The sequence below is a fragment of the Grammomys surdaster genome, unplaced genomic scaffold (assembly GCF_004785775.1).
Source record: "Grammomys surdaster isolate TR1022 unplaced genomic scaffold, NIH_TR_1.0 189, whole genome shotgun sequence".
Classification (NCBI taxonomy): Eukaryota; Metazoa; Chordata; class Mammalia; order Rodentia; family Muridae; genus Grammomys; species Grammomys surdaster.
Genome location: NW_021604634.1, coordinates 2,512,260 through 2,531,158, shown reverse-complemented (window position 1 = coordinate 2,531,158; position 18,899 = coordinate 2,512,260). Strand labels below are relative to the sequence as shown.

The 18,899-nt window shown below is 45.8% G+C and overlaps 1 protein-coding gene across 3 annotated transcripts in view; it reads left to right on the top strand.

The window, feature by feature from the left end:
- Znf236 (zinc finger protein 236) overlaps positions 1 to 14,031 on the top strand; it is an 84,150-nt gene extending 70,119 nt beyond the window's left edge. For all 3 annotated transcript variants that reach the window (XM_028768935.1, XM_028768934.1, XM_028768936.1), the window contains 5 exons: positions 907 to 1,038; positions 5,248 to 5,445; positions 8,681 to 8,810; positions 11,040 to 11,216; positions 12,506 to 14,031. In XM_028768935.1, the coding sequence (XP_028624768.1) occupies positions 907 to 1,038; positions 5,248 to 5,445; positions 8,681 to 8,810; positions 11,040 to 11,216; positions 12,506 to 12,627 (759 nt within the window). In that variant the 3' untranslated portion in view covers positions 12,628 to 14,031. The remainder of the gene's footprint in view (positions 1 to 906; positions 1,039 to 5,247; positions 5,446 to 8,680; positions 8,811 to 11,039; positions 11,217 to 12,505) is intronic.
- The last annotated feature ends 4,868 nt before the right edge of the window (positions 14,032 to 18,899 follow it).

The following is an 18,899-nucleotide window of genomic DNA, read 5'->3' as shown; positions in this document are numbered from 1 at the left end:
TTCAAACCACCACAGCTGCCATCCACTGGTATCCTCAGCTTGGTCACATTACATCCCAGTCAGGAAGCAGAGAGAGGAGTCCTGGTGTACATTTGCTTCCTTGTTTTTATTCAGTCCTGTGGGATATGTCACTTACATTTAAGGTGAATTTCCCCTCTTCAAGTAACTCAGTCTAGAAATTTCCTCATAGAAGTGTCCAGAGGTTTGTCTGCTGGGTGACTGTAGATGCAGCTAACAATTGGCATTGACCTTATCTTACCAACATCTTCTGCAACTGTTACCCTTTCTCTCCAGGTTTGTCTGTTCTGTTTATTTTATGTGAGTGTAGTCAAACACCATGGGGTCTTTGTGAATGACCCTCTTTACTTAGAGGTTTCCAGGGTGCACCCATGTTATATATCATGTATCTACTTCATCCTTTTTATTGCTGAAAAATATTTCTTTATGTGGCTAGGTCACAATATCACCCCTTTGCACAAATGCCCGTGAGTCCATCTCCATAGGCAGAAGTTGATGATAATTGAGCAATTCCCACTTTTAGGCTGCTGTGAGTAAGACCTTCTACCTGGCATCAAGTGGACCTGTGTTTCATTTCTCTTTGATTGTGGGTCATATGGCGGATGGTGCTGTCCAAAGTGATGGTGCCATGACAAGTTTTTGTTTTAATTACATTTTAGTGTGTGTGCGTGTGTTTAGGCCTGTGTGTAGCATTCATGTGGATATCAGAGAACAACTTTTAAGAGTCAGTTATCTCCTTCTACTATGTAGGTCAAACATAGGCTGTTAGACTTGGTAGCAGATGACATTACCCACTGAGCCACATTGCCAACCCCTGAAGGTCATTTTAAAAAGATGACATGGTTTGATAATCTGAAAACTTCTAAAACAATAATTCTCTTTTGGCAGGGTCAGCAGTTCCCAGCACTGCTCACGGATCCCTCTCTCTCAGGCCAAGGTGGAGCAGGCTCACCACAAGTCATATTAGTGAGCCACACCCCACAGTCTTCCTCTGCTGCTGGGGAAGAAATAGCTTACCAGGTATGGTGCCTGCCCAACTCACACTCAGTGCCAGGAATAGTGAAAGAGGGCCATGTGTGGTGGCCTAGTGAATGGGGCCAGCCTCTGAAGTGTAGTCCCTGTCAGACACAGCGCAGAGGCACTGAACTCTGTGGGTCTGTGGGCTTGCAGATGATGGCTCCCAGATCTTGGTCAGTAGTAGATATGGCTTAGAACCATCAACTTTGATGCTGCCAAGGTGAGCTAATATGCTTTAAGATTGGTGTTTGCTCTCTGCTTCCTGCTCAGACTTCTGGCTTTTTACTTGTACTTACTAGTTCTTTTGGTACATTTTCTTGAAGCATTTATTGTTTCTTTTATCTCTGCCTGTATCTTTACATCTTTACCTGCCTACACGCACACACACACACACACACACACACACACACACACAAGACCTTTTTCTTATTTGATTGGTTTTTGTTTTTGTTTTTCGTTTTTTGATTTTCCAAAATAGGGTTTCTTTGTGGACCCTTGGCTATCCTGGAACTCACTCTGTATGTAGACCAGGCTGTCATAGAAATCCACTCATAAAAATCTACCTGCCTCTGCCTTCTGAGTGCTGGGATTAAAGGTGTACACCACCACTATCTGGCTGATTGGTCTTTTTGTTAAAGTGCATGTTTTAGGAACGAAAATTGTAGTAAATGATTGTCTGAATATAGGCAAGTGTATAAACATTTTCTAATACTTCAGTGAGTCAGAACTAAACAATAGATCATTGTTGACCTCTGACTTTAGGGAGCTTTAAACTTTGTCTGAATCTTGCTAGGAAATGAGACTAGTTTCCTAGTTTTCCAGCAGGACAAGGACAGTTTTTTTTCATAAAGAGATTAAATGTCAGCAGCACCAAGGGGTTCCCTGATTTGTTTCAGTGAGCAGAGCTTGTAGCTACATCTCTATGTGTAACTCTGATAATTCATTTATGTCAAATTCCAGTACCCACCACAGAGACTCACAGGACCATTGTAATCATGGTGGTTCCTGTCTTGTTGCCTCAGTGGAAGGGTACAGAGTAGACGCAGCAAAAGGAAGGAGCAGGAGAGAACTCAGAGCTAGCACCCAGGCCTACCCATGCACATCAGTGCAGTGTCCCAGGCAGTACTGATTCCCTCAGTGGTCTGATAGTACATGCCAAATGCTGGAGTTGGGTAAGGAGCTGTGGAACAGCCCTGTCCATCCCTCTCACTAGCTTAGTGACTGGCTGTGTTCCCCTGGGTCAACAGGATGGAGGGAGCCCAGGGCCCAAGGCTAACAAAACCAGCTATCCACCACAAATGACACAGTTAACAGGCTACCTGGCATGGTTGAGGACGTCACTGTCAGAGTCCACTCTACTTGGCAGGATCCCCCAGGGCTTAGAGGTCCTGCCCCTGGAGTCCTTTACTGTGGGGCTTCAGCACCCAGTCCTCAGCTGCTCACCATGTAACTGGATACTAGTGACAGCCCTGACTCCTTGGTCATCACTTCAGCGTCCAGTCTCTGTCTGACATGTCTAGTCACCCGAGTTTCCTGGTTACTAACCCAGTACCAATATCATGGCACCCATTACCACTTCTTGTTTATGTGACTAGTAAACTGCTGTCTTTTGATCTGTGACTTTCTCTAGCATTCAGTTTTATATAGCTCCAGTGCCACAAAAATCCTTATATTAAAATTAGTTTGAAGTTTCTGTACTCCATTTGAGTAGTAAGTACTAATGAAGTGATCTAAATACCAAAAACTTGATCTAGCTTGTGTTTCTTTTTTGAGAATTTAAAATATTAAATGCAAAAAATGGAGGGGGCAATAAATTTGCATAAGTGAGCAGTTATGAACCATTTTTTAGATGTTTTTGTGAATTTCTCTACCATGGCTCTGCCCTCTCTGCTACTGTTAGTGTTTATTCGCTATCCATGCCTTAAGCCTGTAAGCCCGAGTATAGTCTGCTTGCTGCCGCGCCCTTCTGCCTTTGCAGGAGACTGAATGTGGTGAGGCACTTGGGCTTTGCCCTTGTCCAGTGTGTACCTCAGTGTAAAGTCCAACACTGGGGTAAAGCTGCTTCAAAGAGCGATGGCTAAGACCCCTCCCTCATCAGGGTGTCATAGCAGCAGCTTGTGTGAGGGGTCTCAGTCCAGGTCCTAGCAGAGCACATGCTGAGCAGGCAGTGACTATTACAGGTTTGACAGGTGGGGTCTTGCTGTCCTCTGGTCAAATCCTTGAGCAAAAAGGTTGTCTTTTCTTTCCCATGTTTCTTTATGGTTCATTTGGAGAGAAATCCATACTAGAATGACATATACTCTCTGTATAAACCTGTCTGTATCTCTATCTTGTAAGCCACATCTTGTAGCCTTACCAGTCTACCTGCCTTTACAAGATGACAGTAGCTCACTTCCGTGATCAGCTCTGCCTGAAGGTCAGGAGCCTGGCATGGTGCCAACTTCACACGAGTCAGTTTAGGCTCAGCTAGTGGTGTCCCACACTGCAGCCATGGGCATTTCTTCTGTCACTTATATCACTTCCTGTGGAGAAAAAGCTAGTACTGCTTGCTGTTCCTGAGGTTGGGGACAGCCTCGAATGATGCAGACACACTGGTAAGAGACAGACCTGCCCATGAGCTCAGGGTCTTTGGTAACAGGACAGTGCTGGTTATGAACAGAGCAGCTTGAGACCTTGTGTTGGCTTTCCTCTGTGCTGAGTCAGCTGGCTCCTTAGGGAGCTGTTTGCACAGAGGTTAGGTTTTTGGAGGGAGAGAGTGAAGCAGACCAGGCACCAATGTCTCCTGAGTCATGTTTCTTCAGGGGAAGTTTCTACATTTCCAACAGTGAGGCAGCAGGCTTCCGTTCTAGTCAGGCTTCATTGCTTGTCATTTCTTTTCTTTCTTTTAAAGACTCAGTTTAGATTTATGTAAATGTTTGCTTTCACATGTCTCTTTCATGTGTGTGCCTGTAGAGGCAAGAAGAGGGTATCAGATCCTCTGGAGCCGGAATTACAGACCACTGTTAGCTACCATGTGGGTGCTGGCAACTAAACCGAGGTCCTTTGCAAGAACACCAGGCGCTCTTAACTGCTGAGCCATCTTTCCAGTCCTCCATGTCATTTTCTCTGTCACAACAGACTTTTATCTACGGCTGCAGAACAACACTGATATCATTTATCCCAAACCTTTTTCATTGACAAATGGTGCATTTTATGTGAGTTCCTTAACACATGTTTGTGCTTTTTCTACTGACATACTCTCTCTTACATGCGGATAGCATAATGCCATGTCTGCAGTATCTTTTCTTCTCTTTTCTGTCTTATTCTTTACAATTTTGTGAATTATTCCTGCATATTTTGGTATTTTGAAAAAGTATTCAACAAACTAATAATAAAAATGTTGACAAGTCACATACATATTTTTATAATTGCTCCATTGGATCCTTACTTATCTCTAAAGCTGAAGTCCACTAGTATTCTCTGCTTTGCCAGTTTTGTAAGTTCTAATGGCATCCCACGAAGTTGACTTGGAAACCTACTCATTAGTTGGGATCTACAGTTTAGGGACAATAATTTAGCTCTAGCAAAGCTAATTAAACACCATTAATAGCTACCGAGGTATGGTATATGGAGATCTGAACCACAGCATTTTTATTGTATTTGTATGTTATGTGTGTGTGTGCCTTATGCATGCATGTACATGTGTGAGCAGCAGCACATGGGACAAAAACCAGAGGACAGCTTGGAGAAGTTAGTTCTCTCCTTCTAACACGTGGGTCCCAGGGATTGAACTCAGGTTCTCAGGCTTGGATATAGGCATCTTTATCTGTTCAACTAGTTTGCTGGCCCAAACCACAATTTTAAAAGAACATCTAACATCTTACATGTGTGCCTTATTTCCTCTTCACCAGCCCTGATGTCAGGGCTTTCTGGACTTTGTTGTTGTTGAGCTATGGTTAAGCACACACCTTATGTGACCAGGAGGGCAGTTTGGAAGCTGGGCTGAGCATGGTGAGTACATGGTGGGTGCATCCGCGTGTTCTCTCATAACTGTTGTACTTAGAATGAGTGTCCCAGTGATTCCAAGACAGCTGCATTTTCTCACCTCATAGAGTATTCAGGGCTTCCCTGCGACATGGTGATCCATGTGAGGCAGCACAGCATTTACTTGGCTTGTCGGTCAGCCTGCAGTCCACACTCTTGTCATCATGTAGTGCTCCTGACTCTCTGCAGGTGACTGATGTCTCTGCCCAGCTGACCCCTAACAGCCAGCCTGAAAAGGAGGGCCCTCTACACCAGTGCCAGGACTGCGACCGTGCCTTCTCATCAGCTGCTGTGCTCATGCACCACAGCAAGGAGGTGCATGGGAAGGAGCGCATCCACGGCTGCCGGGTCTGCAGGAAGGCCTTCAAGCGTGCCACACACCTCAAGGTACACCCTAGGGACAGGGGACAGCCACACTTGTGCGTCCATAGTGCATCTAACCAAAGTAAAATCTGAGTGACACATGTCTCCTATGTTTCTAGAAATGGTGATATAAATGTGTGTACCAAGTTGTAGCCATTGGCCTATTGGCCTGTTGAGTATGTGTGTATAGATTGGACATTCACGTGCAATTCAAAGTCAGTTTCTAATGTAAAATGATGCTAGACTATCTTGTCTTGCTTATCATAGTGACAGAAATGTGAAAAGCTCTCAGCATGTTTGAGGCTGTGGGAAAAGAAACTTATGATGGCTGTTATCTGCAGTATGACAGAACATTCTCTGAGGAAGTACAGAATGACTAACTCACTCCATGTTTACCTCGGAGAAGCCTTGCAGGGTGAACATGTAAGATACCTAGGGCTCTGCAGAGAGGTGGTAGATAGAGGATGGGCATCCCTAGGGAGAGCCTTGCGTATATGTAGGAGGGACGAAGAACCCTGGGAAATAATTCCAAGTTAGGATTCCCCCCTCCTTGATTGGGGTGGGGGTGGGGGACGTAGTCTCATTATACAGTCCTGGTTAACCTGGAACTCTGTGTAGGCCAGGCTGGCTTTGAATGCACAGAGGTCCACGCGCCTCTGCCTCTCCAAAGTGCTGGGATTAAAGATGAAGAGCATCATCCCCAGCCTTTGCTCTTTCCTTTTACAGGGAGCTCTATGGACAGAAGGGTAGGAGGAAAGAGAGTAGCAAAGGCAGGCAGATGTGCAGTGGGCAAGCCTATGAGATGCTGCCATGGCCGCAGCACCATCATAGAGCCAGTGATGAGAGCAAAGCTGTGGCCTCCATGGGGGATAGCCAACAAGTCACAGCTGGGACATTTTCTGTCATAGCTAAGAATCCTCAAAGCTGTCAAGGGTGTCTCAGCCAGCAGAGAGCTCATTGTAGCTGAGAGAAAAATATGTGTCATCTAAGCCGACAGAAATGTATCCCTACTGTTCTGAGTCACAGTGATGCTTCAGACCAGTGTAGACGGGAAGATGGAGAACTTGTGACTGAGTATGGACAGTTAGTGACATGGGGTTCCCTATACTTGTCACTAACATTCCTGTACGTCTAAACTTGGCCTCGTCCAGCTGTGTCAGTCACAGGAATGAGGAGACCCTGGCTGTGTGTTCCTGGAGAGGCTCTGGAAGACTACACCCGTAGATAGCCTGGCTGTGCTTCCCCTTTGCTGTGCACGCTCAAGCTCAAGCTCAGTGTCTTCTTGGAACTTGGACACTGAGGTTCCGTTCCCACCCGAATCTTTATCATGGAGTTGGCCCCACTAACGATGGGACTCTGGCTGTCACCCTGTAGGCATTTGAGGCTGAGATGTGAACCGCCCCAGACCCACTTACCAAACACAAGGGCTCTTACACACTCGAATACACCTTCTCCACTGTCTTACACACACACACACACACACACACACATGCCTCCGCATGCATGCACTTTCTCCATTCTCTCCTTCCCTACCTCTTACTCTCATTGGGTGCACTTAGAGGACGCTGGGTGCTTGCTGCTGATGCCTGCCAAGCCTCTGCTTTTTCCATAAGGAGCTCTAGGAGAGTGAGCAGTCATAGTTGAGGATATAAAAGAAGTTCATCAAGAGACACGCCATCTGCAGAGAGGGCGTAGAAACTGTTGAGTAGTGCTCTCTGGGTCCCCTAAACAAGTCACTCTTGCCAGAGCCTTGATTTTCCTTTTTTAATGACCTGGAAGAAGTTATTATCTGGTGGTAAGGGGGTCAGGAGTGAACAACGAGGGCACGGCCATTCTTTCAGGGCTCTGCTCCCTGTAGGGGATGCCTCCCAAGGGCCACCACCTCCCAAGTTTCTGTTCTGTCTACCTGGCCAAACAGAGGAAGTCTGTCCCCTGCACACTCTGTTTCACTTACTTAGCATAAATGCAGGACCTCTCTGCAGAGAAAAGGCACACCAGCACTGTAGTAACAAGTCAAAGCCACTCATGCTTGGTCCTCTGACAAGAACTCTCCTTTTTGGGAGCCTCTCAATTTCTGTGTAACAAAGTCTACTGCTCTGATGAAAGCATGCAGCTTGTCACTGGGTCTTAAACTGTCAGCTTCAGTTATCAGCTCTGGTACTGCACACTCTGTTGCTGTCACGGCAGCTCTCCTTTCTGGAAACGGCTTGTAGACTTACAGTGTGCTCCTTCCCAAATACTGGATGGTTCCAAATACTGTCTCAAATAAGGGGTCCTCTGAAGGCATGGTGTTCACATCACTATTCTTAAGTGTCCCTCAAATGAAGTAGGGAAGTGTCAGTGTCAGGTGTTAACAGTAGACACAGCACAGGGTTGAAGTTACTGCTGAAGTCTTATGCCTGTCCTAAACTTCCTGACCTTCACCATCTAGCCTAACAACAGTTTTCTTATTTCCTGTTTGTCCTTTGAGCCACCACATGGGCTATCTGGGTACAGTAGTGTTTTTCATGAATCTGAGATGTAGGTGCAAACAGTGCAGCTGTTTACTTCTGCCTGAATCTGCTTTAAGGGTTAGGGCGGCATAAAGACTCTATCAGGGTAATTGTGTGATAACTTTGAAGATATCAAAGTGGCTACTTTCAGTGGACACATCATGGCAGCTGTCATAGATCTGAGGATGCCAGATCACACAGATGGAGAACCACTGACAGGTGAATCACACACCATCCAAAGTGCAGTTATCGGATGCTGTCAGCAGATGTGAAATGCACCTGTGTAATTATGGAATTATGTACAATGTAGTTGTGTCATTGGTAGAACCTACACAGAGTCACAGGTATTCTGGGAGAGTTGCTGAAATAGTTTCCATCTCCATGGACTTTAGGCCAAGCGTTTGTGAGCTAGCTATGGGCTTTGACTTTTAGGTGGACTTATAAATCTGGGAACAGAGAAGCCTCATCAGGCTCCTCACTGGTGTATGCTGCATGAAGGGGACAGTTTCCCTGAGCTGTCACTGTAGCCTGAGGAGGGAGATGGTGCTTCTTGTGTGGACAAGTACTACTTGAGCTTGTCCACTCAGGGGCTGCTGAGGCCTTGATTTCTGACCTTCTCAACACTATGATGGATTCCAGGTCTTGAATTCTCAGTCAGAAGATCACCTGTGAGGTTGTCCTTGAAGGTGATTCCTTGTCTAGTGCTATGTCAGAGCTCTCACCTCTGATAGGGCCTAACATTTGCTGGTTTCTGTGTGTTCTACCAGGAGCACATGCTGACACACCAGGCCGGTCCCTCGCTCAGCTCTCAGAAGCCCAGGGTATTCAAATGTGACACCTGTGAAAAAGCATTTGCCAAACCAAGCCAGCTGGAACGACACAGTCGAATTCATACAGGTATGGGCTGGGATGTGCTAGTCAGTGTGCTGTGAGGGAGGCTGTGCTGAGGAGGGGCGTGAGCACAGAAGTATCTGTGTGCTGTGTGTGACCCGCTGTGTACACACAAGGGCCTGTGTTCTACTTTCTCTAGTATTTGATCAACTTATCACGTTGCCTAACTTTTCCACTTGAGATTTGGCAGTTGTCATTGTGAGCTTGGGACATGAAGTATTTCTGTGCTGTGACCACTTTCCCTCCTTTGGGTTAGGAGGTGGAGGGCACCTCTTCAGCCCTGCAAGCCACTGTGATGCTCCGCCTGCTGACTGCACACTAGTACTGTCTGTGTTTGCTCAAGCTTCTTCTCACAGAGAGAAGCACAGGGATTTTCTCACTGGGGAGGCACAGTCTGGAGGATATTGTGACTCACTGCCCAGGCAGCCTAGACTCCTCATCACATTCCAGACAGTAAGAGACTGCATCAAAAAGCAAAGAAGCTGGACATGATGGCCCACAACCTTAATCCAGCACTGGACAGGCAGAGGCTGGTGGATTCTAGTTAGTTCGACGCTAGCCTTGTCTGCATAGCAAGATCCAGGCCAACAGGATTACCTTGTCTCAAAAAACAAGAGCAAACAGAAAAAAACAAACGAAACAAAATACCAGACAGCTCTTGAGGAATGATACCAGAGGCTGTCATGTCCCATCCACCCCCAAAATGCTCGTGTGCTCTCTCACATACAAATACACAAATGCTCAGATATGCGTACATAATAGACAACGTGTTTCCATTTGATTTTTGAAAATTATGTTGTTGCTTCTGAGTTTTTTATTTTTTTTTCCTCTAGTGGGGCACTATAATAACAGTACTGTCCTGTCTAGAGTTATATGAGTGATGGATATTGAACTTTAATATTTTAAAGATCTTTGCCAGGAAAACATTGAACTTGATTGTGGTTGCCTTGTGCCCTCTCATATGCATTGATGGTTTATAATTATACCCTGTTGTCATCTTGGGGTAGAGATACTGCTTGACTGACAGGGCCTGTGCCCTGAGCACACATCCTGGCAAGGATGTCAGTGTGCAGCTGAGCAGTGAGGTGGTCCCTCCTGCCCTGCTGTCTCACTCCATGCAGTCCCACCAGGGTTTCATGCTGGGGCTGCTCTCCCTGTAGGTGTTCTTACTCTGAGCTAAGAACATTCCTCCTTAACTGATTTAAGTTCTGATAAATTAGCTGAAATCTTAAAGCATGCAGGACTGGACAAGTATGCTGCTACTCTTTGTTCCCTGGCTGATGCCACAGCATCCAGGGTCACCTTTCAGCTCTCAGGATCATTGGTGCAGCTGAGTCGCTCTGCACTGTCCCGTGCTTAGTCTTACAGGATAGGGTCAGCTACCAGCCCTTTGCTTGGGCATTCTGGAAAAAAGGCTGTTTCTGACTTTTCTAAGAAGTTGTCATAGCCTAGCTTCCATGCATGTGAATTACTCCCAGCCAGATAAATACTCTTGAGAGGCTGTACAGTTGGCCAGAGCTGTCTGTCATCCCCTCCTCCCCAGAGGCTTCTACAAAACAGGATGGAGTCACTGCAGTCAGGTGTGGGGGTTCATCTGCAGTGTGTGGTCACTGAAGAGAAGGAAGAGGACCAGCTTCAGTGTGAGTCAGAGCAGTAATGTGGGACCCTGCTGTTCCCTTGTGGGAAAGGGAGGACCCTGATACTACAGCAAGAGGCTACCAGTCAGGGCATGTGGAAGAACTTGTGGGCAAAAGGGAGGAGCCACACCTTACCCAAAATGGTTCAGTGATTGTGGGATTGCTCTCAAGAGGCAGGGCCACCATGGCTTGCCAAGGGAGACAGTGAGGTCTGGTGGGACGCTCCCTGCAGATGGTAGGCTTGGCAACTCTCTCAGGTGCTACTCTCCTGAAAGTAATTTAGTGATGTTTTAAATATTATAGAAAATCATACTTTAAATAGATTTGATATTCTCATGTTCAAATGTCTTTTCCTTGTATAAAATATATTAAAACGTTTTGTTTAAATAATGTGTGCTATATTTCTGGACGCTTTTTGAGTCTGGGTGCCTCTTGAGTCAGGTACATTTTTAAAGTCTCAGCATGGTATGTCTTGGCCAGCATGCTGCTGACTGGTACCATGGCGGTCTTTCTCAGCACGGACCTGTCTGGAATGAGTGCGCTGCTGAGGGGTGAGGTCTTGAGAAAGACACTGATTGTGGCTCACATTTGCATCCAGGGGAGCGGCCATTCCACTGTACTCTCTGTGAGAAAGCCTTCAACCAGAAGAGCGCGCTGCAAGTGCACATGAAGAAGCACACTGGCGAGCGGCCCTACAGGTGTGACTACTGTGTCATGGGCTTCACGCAGAAGAGCAATATGAAATTGCACATGAAGCGAGCACACAGCTTTGTGGGTGAGAGACCTGTCCCTGAGAACCCACTGTTAGATGGTTAGGTCACTGGTTATTTTCCAAGTGTTCCTTTAGCACGTTTTACAGTGGCCATGGATCGTTGTTCCTGTAAGGACTGCACTTTATAAAAGAGGCTAGACAAGAGTTGAAGCCTGTGCTGACTCTCCTTTCTCTGGTCCTTGTTTCTCTCCCTTCCCTCTTTCCCTCTCCTCATTTCTTTCTTCTTTCCCCTGAGACAAAGTTGAAATTGAGTCCAAGCTGGCCTCCAACTTGCAGTCTTTCTTCCTTAGCCTCCTGAGTCCTGGGATCTCAGTCTTTACCACCATAGCCAGCTTCAGACAGTGCTTCTATAGACTGCCTAACAGCAGGAGCAGCATGGGTGTCTGTTTTCAGTCTTTCTAGGGTCCCTTTGGTAGCATGCAGGTCAGATGCCACCTTAGTTAGTGTCAGGAGGCAGCATCAGCCTGGAGTCTGCACACAGTCTGCAGACTGTATTGGACACCATTGCCTCCATTCTGTCTACTTAGTCCAGGCCACACAAACCCTGCCTTCTGCCTTCTCTGTGGCCTGCAGGTAAGGATGTCATCAGAATTGGGTTATAGGTTGTGAGTGACTGCCTCCCCTGCTTGAGGCCCTCTTTTGGACCTCATAGTAACATAGCAGTAGCATTTTATTAAACAGAGTAAATCACTTAGGCTGGGTTGCACTGGTAGCAGGAGCTATGCTGCAAAGCAGGGGTGTGTGATATTAAAATCCGAGTCAGCCCTGGGGTGGGCAGTGACTTTTACAGCTGTGTATTTTAGGTTCATTTCGTTGTAAGATAATAGGCTTGGTTAGTGAAGGTAGTCATCTTTATGTGGTCACTACAATTGTGTCCAGACATTTCTGGGCCACCCAAAGGGTAGAACTCTGAACTGTGGAAGGAAGATTGCTGTTGCCAGCAATGGCTACATGTTGTTAGAAGTCTGTGGTATGTGTGTTATTAGTTGTTCATCATTGGTTGTGTGTTGGTGTAGCCCTCAGGGTGCGAGTGCCCACATCACAGTGACTCTGACCGACAGAAATTCTACCTAGGCTATAGTACTTACTTCCTATATGCTTGAGGCCTAGGGTTATAGGCCTGCCATCTCAAGGTGAAAGACAGTTTAATTGGCTTAGCTTATTTCATTTCACTGAGATGGAAAGCAGATCAAGCCAGAGATTTCTTTTCTCTGTTTCCATATACTCTTGTTTAAATGTACATACTGGCCTGCTTCTGAGATCTGAGACCTTCTTTCTCTTTTCTTCTGCAGGGACCTTGCAGGCAGCCACTGTGGTCCAAGAACAGGATGGGGAAGAGCTACGGACCCTCCACTTAGAGGAAGTGGTGCAGGAAGCAGCAGGCGAATGGCAGAGCCTGACCAATGTGTTCTGATGGCATGGCAAGAGGATAGAGAGTCCTCCAGGAAGCTCCACTCGAAGATTAGAGCACTGAGAGGGTCTGTTCTCAAACTTCAAGAGTTAAAATCTACCACGATAATTTTTTAGCTAAAATTATTTGAAGAATCATTGTCATTCAAAGAGTCACAGGAAAGCAACTGGGAAATGTACAAATGCAGTGTTGTCATTGTCTACAAATCACAGAACTGGGCACTACCATGGTCACCTACCTTCTCATGGCCACTGTATGTCCTTAGCAGATGAACTGGATCTGAATATCATTTCCGTGAGATTTGTGTTAGCAAAGACAAATTAACATGGAAAACACACGTATGGTAGTGCATGAAGTTCAGAAGCAGTGCCATCACACACGGATGTTTTTCCACTTTTTACGTTTTGCTAATTAGTAACAATCAGTTCTTTTTAGCCTACTCTTAAGTTATGTAACTGATGCCTTGAGAGATGGCTGGACCAGTTCTCTCTCCACCACAGATCCTCATCCCTAGTTAGAAGAACACAGGATCTGCCACACCAGGGCCATGGAGGGAATCTGACTTGCAGGCGAGGACCTGCTCCTCACGTGGAAGTCCACAAGCTTGCTGGATGAATCTGTCCGGTCACGTGGTTTAGGTCACTGCAGAAGCACAAGCCATACCCTGTGAACAGGAAGTGACAGAGTTGTCTAAGGGACAGTAGCTGTCCCCGTCCACTCAGTAAATGTATCTGTACTTTAAGGCTAAGGACACTCAGAGCCCTGCGGCTGTAGTCCTCATGCATATGGAGGTGTGTCTGTTTCAGGGAACTGTTCAGTGTTGTCAAGCAGTGCCACACAAGACACATCTCAAACCAAATTCTCCTGCGCTGAGCAGTGTGCGTGTCAGCATTCCAAAGACAGACGGTTCCCACTTCCTATCAGTTCCCTTGAAGCTATTTATATGTTCTATATGTAAATACCTGTGTATATAGACAGACACGTGGGCCTCCGTGTGGCTGAGGAGTACGTGTTGTAAATAGAAGCAGGAGTCCTCCTCACAGAGCACATCTGCGGCCACTCCCTGGTGCACCTCAGACCCGTGTCCTGTTCACTGTTAATAAATGGATATCTTTTTCACTGTAACATAAAGCTGGGCTCTATTTTTTTTCTGAAAAAAATAATTGCCTTTATTTTCTCTCATTGCCTCCTTGGTTTCAGAAGAGAGCAGTTTTATTATAAATATTATGTGGACTTGCTCACTAGAGTCCTGAAGAGAGACATTTCACTGTTATTTTGAAAGGGCATCTTTTGATTTTGTTCACTTTTGTCATCTGTATATAAGTAATATTGACAGTGACATAAAACTTTTGTTATGTGAAAATATTTAAGTCAGAGAACTGTTAAATATTATTACTTTTTTCCAAACTGATTTGTGTATTGTATATTTTTTTAAGAAGAAAAAAGCCTTACTTGACTTCTTGTGATACTGGACTTAAAACCCCGAGGCCCCTGAATGTCCGTGTGCACACCTGGCTGCGGCAGAGGTTTCAGAATTGTAACTGCGAGAGTTTTAAAGTCTCTGCTATTCATGCACTTTTTCTTTTATAATTTTGTATTAAAATATTTTAGAAATATTAATTAATTTTAGTGAACAGGTATCCCCAAAATTGAAATTATTGGATTTAAATTTTTTTTTTTTTTTTTTTTTGCTCTATCTGGGTTATTTATTTTCCTTTCAGCATTAAATGTCATCTCAGGAGCCCTGTAAAGAGGTTGGCTACTTCCTGGTTGTGTCATGACTGCAGGGTGCTGACTGGCAGTCAGGTACCCGTGTCAGTAAGACCTGACCAGGGCAGTCTGCAGCCTGCTCTTATTTAGGTTACAGAAACGAAAATCTACCAGTAACTCATTTTGTGTCTTTTCTCAATTTATTGGCAAACAAATACGACATGTGTGTATTTTGATTTACTTCCTTACCATCAAAGCTGCTTCTTTATCAACATTCCTTGAGAATACAAGGTTTTGAGAAGACGACTCACTTGAATTTTGTGGTTTACAGGTTGATCTCTGTATTTTAATGTTCGAATGCTGTTTTAGGAAAGTGGTTTCTAGCCTCATGTGTAACCAGGGTTTTGAGGATAGAGAGCTGTATTTTTAGACCTCTATATAACATAAGCTGTTTTGAAGTAACTAAATGCAAGCTGACATTAGGAAGTGTGGTGTATGTGTGCTCTTTTTGTTTGTTGGTTTGTTGTGAATCATGTTTCAGATGGAATGGTCGGGTGGGGCATAAAATTCAATTCAGGTATTCTTAGCAGAAAACAAAAACTGTAATGATATTTCTTTTACCTGTGTGAAGTCCAGAGAATGCAGATCCTCTTGGTGTCTCTCTGAAGCACACTGAGGTGACAGTCGGACGTGGCCCTTGACAGCAAATCCTGTGCCAGCACAGTCTTTTCTGAGTCACTGGCTCCTTCAGCTCTGTGGAGCCTCTGGAGGAGGCCCTAGGTTGGGGGAAGAAAAACTAAGCATATTCCCGAGGCTGCTACTGGTCATAGGATGAGTACAGCTCAAGAGACCGAGGGAGCAAGAGGGTCTGGCACGGACAGACCCTGCAGAAGGCCGTAGATAAAGGTGGACAGGCGTTAGGAACAGATGCCATGCTCCTCACACCCAGCAAGGTCTCCTACAGCCCTTGTCGATGCTGAAGGTGCTTACAGAGCAGCATGAGGAAGTGAGGGACCACAGTAGCAGCCCTTAGGAGGTTAGAGAGGCTCCTCAGAAGTTGCTTCCATAATGAGGTGCCAATATGGTGGGCAGTGTGCACCAGGAAGTTGTATGCCCTGCATGCCATTCGCAGGGAAATCTGAATTCAGTTCCTCTGAATTCTCATGAGTACCAGTGAGTAGCACAACTGTGTAGTCCCGATTTTAGAGAACGGCTTTTGATTCTGTGGTCTGTCTTCTGAGAAGTGTATTTACTCAGTAAGACTCATGCCCCAACCTAAATGGCTTCATACAGATGTATGTATGTAGTGTTTTATAAGGGAGTATGTATCCGTAGGCCTACTCTTGGGTTCTGTGCCCAGGGATATCTTATGCCTCCTTAAGTAAGGGGTTTCTCTCAAGCTAGTTTCAAAACCCCTCCCCTTACCCATCCAAGCCCTCCACTGAGAGTGACCCCCCCGGGCCTGGTGCTGCTGTGCTAATGCTTGAGCCATGCACAGGGTGAGGGTGAACCACAGCTCCTTCTATTTCTGCACTTGGTTTATATTCATGGGATGTGGGTAAAACCCATATCATTTAGAGCAAAGTCTTCAGTGGGTTGCAACACTTACGTGCTTACAAACACTTGTAACCCCAACATTTGGAAAACGGAGGTAGTCAACTTCTAGCATGCTCTGGGATAGCCTGGGCTACCTGACACCCTGTCTCAAAAGACAAAACCAAACCCAAAGCCAAGTAAAAGAAAATTTCAAAATAGCTGCCCACAGTAGCCCGATTTAGTCTCACTTAACCTGTTTTTGTTTTTTAAACCTTATCCTAGTGAAATAACTTGAAATCTGGTTGCATCCTCTTTGCTGTCTAACAATTGGAGCTATATAATTCATGGGAATTATGGCAGTGTGACGGCTGGCCACTGCTGCCTCTGACCGGCCTCTTCCCACGCATGCTCACGGTTCGGTGAACATATATTCCATTTCCCACTCGACCTGCAACGGCACTGTGGTCATTTTCTGTATGGACGCAATGGTATAAATCTGTTAGTGTCAGGAGCAATAGGCAGTAATCAAAAAATCGTGCTATTTAAATCTTTTCTATGTGTAATGCTTACGGCATGGAGACTTTTGTATTGAATCGAGATTTGTATATTTGACAGGTTCTAAAATGCCATAGTGATTGTTCTTCAGCACCACTAAGAAAATTCAAAGTTAATTTTTTAATTTACAGAAAAGTTCTCTTTTTATCTTCAGAATTGTCTCATGGTCTATTTATACATTGGATGATATTTATTTAATCCAGTTTTGTATTAGAAATTGATAGTTATGCGAAAAGCCACTGTGCTGGCTTTTAAAAACAATAAAAATAGTTTTTGTATTATTTTAAAACTCCTGTATATTTACTTGTTGCGGCCTGGAGTGAGTGGTAGCCATGTGCCCAGCGTGTTGCAGGCCATGAGGCTGACGAGCCTCCCTTGTGGGGCACACTCTGGTCCGCTGCCATGGGGATGCAGGTGTGTTGAAAGTGATGGGGAGGCGCCTGTTGCTGTGTATGCTCTGCAGTACGTGGTGCTCCCCAGAGCGATGAGTAGTCCTCTAGTACTCATGGCTGTGTTTGATTCTGCCACTTTTCCAGGCATCGTGGAACCTGTAGTTCCTGCTCCTGTTTGGGGTCTACCTTATGTCTGGTTGGGGTCAGGCAGAGCAGCTGAAGGGACAGATGCAGGGTTGGGAGGAGGAATGACGAGAAGCAACTCACATCCTGCATGCTATTTCTTGGCACCAGTTTTGTCTCTGGGTTTGCTGGGGTGCTGCTGTGGAGCCCAGCTGGTTCAAGTGCCTTTCTAAGTTTAAGGTGACCCGAAGGCTGCTTGTCTTGAGGCCTGCCGCAGAGTGGTACAAACACTTCTTCTATAGGCTAAGCTGCTCAGGTTATAGCCTGCCCAGTCCTGCCTGTGTTCCTGCACTTAGGTGAAGGGCCTTGAGGTTTGGGAGACTCCATAGGTGCTCCATGGCTAACATTCCAGGGGGAAAAGCACTGCTTACCCTGGCTCCTTCTCCAGGTTGGGTGAGTTGGGCCTGGGAAGGCAGAGGCAGCCTGAACAGCTGGTTTCCTGACCATGATGATGGAGGTAGAGATGAAGTAGGGCTCCAGGACCAGGGTCCTCTGTGGGCAGCTTCCCTGGCTCGCTCTTGCCCTCCTAGAATTGTGGGAATGGCGTGGATGCTCAGACTGTCCCTTGTCTCAGTCCTACTGGCCTCTTGGCTTTCCTGGACTGGGGGCTAAAGCTCCAGCTGCTGCAAAGATACTGTCAGAATGTAGCAGATCCCCTGGGGCTTGGGGATGGCTCTGGATCAATCCACAATGAATTTATACACAAAAGCTGGTGTCTGGCTTCCTCTACACCATCCAACCTAGAGCCTTAAAGTACCAAATGTTCCCTAGGAAAGGCTCCAGCATTCTGTGCTCTGCTGTCAGATACGTTGTCCCATGACATTCTGGACTGACCAAGAGAGGGCTTTCTGCTAATGTCATATCATCCTTAGCAACAAAGCTCCATAGAGGGTGAGAGACACCTTACACTTAAGTCTGCAGTCCCAGGTGCACAACAGCCAGCCATTCCTGTACATTCTTTGTTTTTGAAACAGCTTCAGAAACAGTAGGACGAAGTTTCTCCACACACAGCCCCGGTCTGTAGTCGGCTTCACATCCTTGGGTTCCGACAACCCTAGAAGAAATGGATTTTAAAAGTGGCGTCTGCACTGGATATCTGCAGGGTCTTTCTCACCTGCTCCCTAACGCAGCTGCAGAGTGGTGGCCGTGCACACAACACTCAAGTGTGTGTTAGCTGGACCACGTAACCAGAGGATGTCTGTATTGTTCTCCGTAACTGAAATGTTTCCGGATTGGCTATGTAAAGTAGGTATCTAGGACCACAGGCAGCAGTTCCCTCCCACCCTGACAGGTGGATCTCCCATAGAACACAGTCCTCTCTCCCACACTTGCTTATTCCTCTGCTGACGTGGCTTGGGCTTCTGCTTCACTGAGATGTTCAAATAAGTGCTTCTAGTGAGATGTTCAAATAAGACCAGATTTCACCGCCAGGAGCTCACTCTAGTAGCTTTGTATTTCATGAGCACTTTTCTCTGGCACAGTTTGTTCTTTCCCAGCCCTGGGTTCAGCCTTTGCTCCTAGAAGACAGGTATTTAGTAACACTGGGAGGTATGCTCACTATTGTCTATTGGTGTGTGTGTCTTTGTGTGTATCTGTGTGTCTGTGTGTGTATATGTGTGTCTACATGCTTATGTCTGCGTGTATATGTGTCTGCATGTGAGCGTGTGCTTATGTGTGTGCATTTGTATGTGTGTATATGTGTGTGTGTTTGTGCATATGTGTGTTTTATGTGTATGTGTGTGTCTGTGTATGTGTATATGTGTCTGTATGTGTATATGTGTATGTAAATGTGTGTATGTGTGTCTGTGTATGTGTGTGTGTGTATATGTGTGTATGTATGTGTGTGTATAAATGTGTGTATGTGTGTCTGTGTATGTGTGTGTATGTGTATATGTGTGT